Source organism: Populus euphratica, unplaced genomic scaffold (genome assembly GCF_000495115.2).
Source record: "Populus euphratica unplaced genomic scaffold, PopEup_1.0 scaffold495.1, whole genome shotgun sequence".
NCBI classification, from domain to species: domain Eukaryota; kingdom Viridiplantae; phylum Streptophyta; class Magnoliopsida; order Malpighiales; family Salicaceae; genus Populus; species Populus euphratica.
Window position 1 is genome coordinate 135343 of NW_011500371.1, and position 7861 is coordinate 143203.

Genomic DNA, 7861 nt, shown 5'->3' on the forward strand with positions numbered 1-7861 from the left:
TCAAAATATTTTTCAAAATTAATTTTCTTATAATTTATGTATATATATATATATAAATACTTAGATTCTTAAAATATATATATATATATATATTATTAATGTGATTCTTTTTTTATTAGTAATGTATTTTTTAAATAAAAAACTAAAAGTCATTGAAATAAATATTTATAAAAATTTCAATTATTTTCATTAACAGGAAAAAATATGTGTCTTCAATTGAAACTCTCTTGTTTATTTATTTTTTTTTCACCTTGACAGAACACATGTTTTTTTTATGAGAATTATTGTCTTTTTTTTGTATATATAAAAATATATTGATTGTAAAGGCAAGTTTTAATTTAAAACAAAAAAAAAACATAATTCAAAAGAAATAAAATAACAATTAATATGAAAAAATTATGTAAAACATTAACAAAAATATAAATACTACTTTCATTTAATATTCATCAACATATCATATTTTATATCAATTCATATCAAATAATTCAAAAAATAATTATTAATATTATCATAAAAAATGATAATCTTATACGACAACTGTGATAAAATTAGTTAATATAATTCAATATTTTACTTATAATGAATTTTATTTAACATTGATTAAAAAAAAAGAGAGGTAATACTAAAAAAGATCAAGCGTTAAACCTGTATTAAAAAACAAACATAGACATGTACAGCCCTGCAATGTCAAGCCCTCATCCTTTACCCTTTTATTTTTATTTTTTATTTATTTAAATAGATGACATTTGATTTGTCATGATAGATGATGAGGCATAATCAAATTTCAATTTTGGTCACCTTGTTTTGTTTTTTTAGATTAAAAATACATATTTCAACTTATTTTCATTTAAAAACATATAAAACAAATCATAATAATCTAATTAAACTTGTTTTAACCTTAAAACATAGTAAGAAAAACAAGTATACATACCAAAAAAGTATACCAAATAAAAAAATTTGAGTTTTAATCTATTATTTTATGACAAAAAATTCAAACTATTTTCATGGAATTTAATTTTTAAAAACAAATCTATTAATACTATGATTAGTCTTTTACATGGTTAGAATATTATTGAATTATTTTTTAAATTTTTTATTGTTTTTCAATAATTTTCACTCTTATTTCATAAAAATTCGAGATTAAAATATGATAAAAATAAAATTTATAATGAAAATATAAATTAAAAAATTACATGCACTAATTAAATTTAAATCGAAACTTCAAAAATCAAACTAGAGTTTTCTATGCATTTTTAACGGTGGGGTTTTGTTGGTTTATTTTGATCCCTTTTGCTTTAATTTTTTTTATTTGTCACTTTAAATTGTTTCTCATAGGATTTTTCTTTATAATTTTTAGAGACACTCAGTGTACACGAATGTATAAACGAGAAGTAAATAGTAACACAAAAAAATGAATATCTTTTTTTAAAAAAAACTAAAGTTTCGAGGCATTGTTAAAGAAATAGTGTTGTCCGCATTTCACTGCGACCCCTGCTGTAGTCGCTGTAATGAGCATTCTTTGTTTCTAAATTTGATGCAAATATTTCCTCAAAATCAGATCAATTATTTAAATTATAAATAAATTACTACAACATAACTAGTAAATGTAAAATAGTTTGTAACAACTTATAATTCTTAGAATATGAAATTTATTTTAATCTAAAACAATATAAAGATATAATTTCCTACAAATAAACAATTTAAACAATATTAAATGAAATATTAAACCACTTGGATTTTTCATTGTAGCTCATCCATAATGTAATGTAACTAGAAATATAGTGAAATTATCTTTTTATCTTTCATCTTTTAATTTTTAAAGCTTTGCTTTAGAAGTAACATAATCTTTGTACGTGATCAATTTATTATTTTTTATTTGTTTTGAGGTAGCACTGTTTTTTAATTTTTTTAATAATAGTGCAATTATGTATTACCCTTAGAAAATAAACAATTAGAATCTTTGGTTCAGAAAATTATGAACGGATGAATTACGCAAGTATCCTTACTATGTAAATTTATTAGTCTTGATTTGATAGGCTTGATTGTCATTTTCTAATGGCTTTTTTGTTATTATTATTTAACCCTAAGAGCATTTTTGTTTTTATATATATATATATATATATATATTATGAATAGTTAAATTACTTCGTTGCCTTGCCATTTAAGTTTTTTTTAGCCTTAACTTTAAGGGCTTAATTGTAATTCAATAAAAAAAATTGGTTATTGTTGTTTATTCATAGAGACATTTTTAGTTTTGTGTATATAAAAAAAAGATTATCGACACACACCAGCCACTTCATTGTCTTCATGCAGTGTGTTCAATTGACAACAATAATTGAAATTAAGCTTTTACCATATCATTTAATGATCTAGATATTATTTTTTTCCTGGATGGTGTATATATAGTAGTGAGGTTTGATGTGATACGAAGTGTTTTTTTTCTCTTTTTTAATTAGATTGCGTATTGGTTATGTAAAAAATTATATAAACTCTTTAATTTCTCTTTTCTTTTGATGCAATTATTATTCTTTTAATTGCAATTGTTTTATTTATATCAATTATTTTTAATCAAATTTTATTTTCAATTTTATTCTTAATAGGTGACACGTCAACCTAACAACTAAAACTCTATTTTTATAAAATAAAATAAAAATATATAGCATGATGAAAATTTGTTGATATTGTTTTTTTAAATAAGTATTTATATAAAACTCTATTTTTATAGAATAAAAAAAATATATATAGTATGATGAAAATTTGTCAATATTGTTTTTTTAAATAAGTATTTATATGTGAACGCATATATATAAGGATAATTTTATAAAATAAAAATAATATTAATGCTAAGCTAATAAAAATAAAATACCAAAATTAATAGATAAATAATAACTTAGTCACGAACATGAATTTTTATTGGCTGATAAGATACCAGCCTTGCCATTTTCTTTTTGAGGGATCTTGACGGTTGAAACCACTTTTCCTTCTTCCCTTTTATTGACAAGGTGAAAGAGTGTTCTTCGCTGGGATTTGATCATAGAGAGCTCATTTGCCTTCGTATTATCCCATAATAAACTGAGAGCCATTGTGCATCTGAAGGGGATAAACATCGAGACATTTGGCTGGGAGAGCTTCATGCTCCCTTGCATTGTAGGAGGAGAATAATTCAAAAATCATTTACTTGGCTCCCCATAATAATTTCAGCCCCACGTCTCTATCTGCTGTGCTGGAAGACCCACCAATATGTTTGAAAGTGCATTGATAATAATGTTTTAAAATCTTTTTTATTTGAAAATATATTATTTTTCAGAGTCTGTATGACTGATCTTTGTCAACATTGATGACTGTGTTCTATGGTCCATTTGACTAATCATAGTGAACTTGCATATGGGGTTGATGGGTCCATATGATGATTTAGTTAGCGTGAAAGTACAATTTTTTCTGATGGATTTTTTTTTAAATTAAAAATTCTATTAGAAATTAAAAATAAAATATTTTTCTTTTCAGTATTGATATTTTTTTTTTGAACTTATGTCAAATGAAGAAAGTGTCATATTATAAAAATTAATTCCAAAAACTACACGAGCCCCTCAATATTACAAACAAAACAACAAATTCATCACAATCCTTAATAAATAAATAAATATATAATTTTTCATCATCACATATAATCTTACATGCATAAAAGCAATAACAAAATTTGACAACAATCAATGAAAACATAAACATACTACTCACAATATAAAAACAATATAATTAGCTACAAATATCTATTAACATAAAGGAATTACAAAAAATAACTTTAAAGATGGAATACAAGAAATTAGGGAAAAGAAAACACTTAAAAAGGAGAAAAGGAAAAAGAAGAGTAAAAAAAAAAACAAAAACTATAAAGAGAGAAAGTAATGATGACAAAAAAATGTGAATTGAGACAAAAATTATAAAAGTATGGCTGATTTGATTGAGACATATCAAGAGAAAATAAAAGAGAAACATAATATGAAGAAAATAAGAGTTGGGTGTTATAGTGAATGAAAAGATAGCGTGAAAGGAAATAATGGGATAAAAGGGAGTGAGAGTGAACACACACACATATAGATAAAAATTAGAGGGAATTTTATTTACCAATGGAATTACTAATAAAAATAATTAACTTTTTTTTTATAACAAAAAAACTTTTTTATTGATTTTTAAAATTAAAAATCAAAATTTAAAATTAGTAAACTATATTAGAAGAAATTACAGATAAAAATCATTTTTAGTCCTCCTCTACAAGGCAGACGAGTAATTTGTGATAGAGCTAATTTTTGGTTTTTTGGTAACCATGGGTGTTTAGATTAGGTTATATATATTTGGGCTAATTCTTTAATGCTTTAAAGTTAATAAATAGATAAATTTTTAATAATTGTAAAATTTATAATTTTTAAATTTATAATTTTAAAAAAATAAATTTAAAATTTAACTAATTAAATTACGTGATATAACCATTCTTGGGCTGATATTAGAGTTGATATTAGAGAGCTTCTTTCAAGGAATTGGGATGCATGCATTTCTCCCGAGCTCATTAGTGATGGTATCCTTTCCATGGCCATTCCATCTGTAATTAGCGACAGACAATTCACTGCTGATTGTATCCGTAATTGGCAACAAAATATAGTTTCGTCACTAATCTTTGTCGGTAAAAACTACTCTTCTTGTAGCGTGTGGTTTCTTGTAACTTGTAGCTCATGGATTTAATGAGTATATATATGGAGAATTCAACATTGTCCTCTTGAGAATAGGAAAAATCGAATATTTTAATGAGGGATTATCAAACTTACATAAAATTATTTAAATTTCAAATACCAAACATATAATCTTTCAATATCTCTTGTTTTGTTGACGGTGAAAAAGCAAGCATGACTGATTCACTGTTAAGTTGTTCTCTGGCCTCGTAGCCATGCAGACAATCCCGATGCATTATGCCCATCAATATCAGCCTGCCTTTCCCATGATGTACAATTAATCCACGCCATTGATCACCATCTAAGCTTTTCCGTGAAATACTGCAACGAAATTATTTAAATATATAAGATTAACGCTACCGACGAAGTTAAGAAATTTAGAAAACCAGCTCGAGAAGGAAAAAAACTCACCTTCTTGATCAGAGATTGATAGTATGGCTTGACTTCATCAACATCGACAAGAACTTTGCTCTTGCTGTAAAGGTCATATTTGCTGCAAATCATTCACAACGTCCGAGAAGTTAAGATTGGCTAATGCCATGAGCGGATATATTGCAAGGAAAGAAATGAGAATCAATGCAAAGCGGTGAATCAAATCAAGCATATATACTTGAATATGTTGAGCCACTTCAAATCCTCCTCGTCTTCCTCGTTCATCAGATGCTTATATGCTCCTGCCTTGTGTAAAGCTACATCGCGCAAGAAATCCTTACGTTAATTAATGGATTCATCAGATCTGTAGTAATTGACGACTGGTTGCATGAAACATAAACAGGGAAGGAAGATCATAGCACTTACGATAGAGGGAGTGATATCGGATAATGAACAATGCAGCGTGGGGTAAAGTGGTTCCATTTTCCTTGGCCACCTAATATTTAAATATTAATAATTAGAAGAGAGATCAGGAACAAAGGCAGCCATTGTTTTGGTACTTGAAAACGTCTCATGATACTTAAGGTTTTGTAGGGGTTTGAATGGGAAAAATAATACCAAGTACATGTAGTCGTCATGCCCCCATGAGATCACCACATTGTCCAGCCCGCAGCCTTCCTCGTAAATTCCATTCTTTGTGCTGTACGCAGGATTCTTGAAATCAGGGTTGTCCGTGAAATACTGCACCAAGAAATAGAAGAGTTGAGCAGCGTCTAACTGGATTGTTTACAGCTACAATTACTATAAGCGCTAAGATTTCCGGAAATGTTCAGAAGCAGAAATACCTTGTGATGAACGTTGGATTCGTCGAATGCACAGCCGAGAGGGAATGTATCTCCTGAAACATAAAACTTAAATTGAGCATTCAAGAAAGTGTAAATTAAAAAATAAAAACAGTTGTTCATATATATGGCCAAAAAACGATGCTCACCAACAACAGCCCATTGAGGAAGCTGTCCAAACTGAGGAAGAAGAAGAACCTTTCCAAGATCTGAGACCACTCCAAGAAAGAATGATTAAAGATCTAAAATCACGTGGATTAGCACAGATCAGGGATTTTGGGAAGGGTATATATACCGTGGATAAGAGCAGTCAAGTGCAACCAATCCTCATTGGGATAATCTTTCCTGATGGCTTCAGCTGATTGCAGCAAGTGTTGAATTTGAGGTTCATCCAGGTCCGGATCGCTATCATCTACTACATCATTCAGGAGCTCACAGCATTCCCAGATGCTCATAACAGCCTTGTCAAGCTTCCCATACTCTTCTCGCATCTTCATCACCTGGATCAATTAATTCATTTGCATGACGTCAAATCCAAACCTCGTATGTTAAACCTTTTACCACTAGTGCTCCATGTTTTTGAAAATCTCCTTACATAATCGTATGTTTGGTTAATGTGTTGCTGTCGGTAGAATTCCTCCACGGTCTTTTGCCTTTCACTCTCTGCATTATAATCCCTGCAGCACATTTTTCGTCACCATTAATTGCATATATAATTAGACGGAGGGAGAGCACTTCATTGCTTTCAACAAGATTGAGAAAAATAGGAGAAACCTGAAGGAGTTGCCAAATGAATTGATCTCTGGCGCATCGAATGCTTCAGTTTTATTTGGAACCACAAACCCACCATCTAATACCAACTCCTTGGCATCATAATCGTCGATATGGCCCTCTGCTTGTAATCACACCACAATAATATAAATAAATATTTCTGAAACACTTCTAAATTCATGCAAGCCAAAAATAAATTCAAGGAAAAGAAGAAGAAGAAGAAGCAAGAATTGTTTGATACCGCTTAGCTCAGGCTGGGGAATGAGGATAGTCATGTTGCCGCCAAATGATTAGCAAAGAACCAGAAAGAAGAAAGGAAAAAACAAAATGAATGGAAATGAGAAGCAGAGAATAGAAGGAAGAAGGATGTCTGAACTCAAGGAATTGGAATTGAATGTGACACAGGTGATTGCTGCTGGAGGGGCCTTTATAGCACCACCAAGTGTCCTTGCCTGACAATTGGAAGATTTGGAGTCCTCGATTGAAAATCTACCTAACTCAGTCTTCTTAAAATCCGATGGAAGCGGTCCAAGATAGTTCATGCCTATCACAAAATGAATTTCACATCCCCTTCGGGCGCGTGTATTTTAACAATAGCATCATCATCATGACTGTATCAAATATATTTGTTATTAATGAGGTATTTGTGGTGAATTTTTGTTTTGTTTTTTCTCTTACATTTTTGCTATAGCCTTTTATAACAACTAGAATATTGCATAATACTCATAGAATATTTTGTGAAATATTAAATTCATAATATTTTCTATCATAAGTTTTAGTGGAATCCATAATATTTAGTTCGCCAGTGATGCAAATTTTATCTGTAATTTAATTAGTATTGTATTTAATATTTTTTAAATAAAATAAACAATACAGGAATAAAAATATATAGAATACATAAAAAATCAAATTTTTATTATTAATTTAAAAATAGTATTGAATATAATTTATCTAGTAAATAGAAGCCAGAGAAGTAGGTAGAGGTAGACAACATATACTGGTGAGAGTTATGAACAACTACTCAAGGACATTCACTTTATCTCACATGTGGATCTCAAACCTAATTTCAACCATCTTAGCACTAAATTAGATTGTTTGAGCTTGAACTTATTCTCGTATAACTGCCTGAATGGTTGAAACTTGTTGGTTCAATCC

The 7861-nt window shown here is 28.7% G+C and overlaps 1 protein-coding gene across 1 annotated transcript; it reads right to left on the reverse strand.

Moving 5' to 3' along the window:
- Positions 1–4768: 4768 nt before the first annotated feature.
- On the reverse strand, positions 4769–7151 carry LOC105114144 (inositol oxygenase 2). The gene is made up of 11 exons (XM_011010595.1): positions 6948–7151; positions 6710–6827; positions 6531–6612; positions 6231–6435; positions 6085–6144; positions 5939–5991; positions 5712–5834; positions 5520–5589; positions 5332–5410; positions 5133–5214; positions 4769–5042 (listed from the first exon to the last, which is right to left on the reverse strand). The coding sequence occupies exons 1-11, from the start codon at positions 6979–6981 to the stop codon at positions 5016–5018; spliced, it is 933 nt and encodes a 310-aa protein (XP_011008897.1). The 5' UTR covers positions 6982–7151; the 3' UTR covers positions 4769–5015.
- Between the last annotated feature and the right edge of the window lie 710 nt (positions 7152–7861).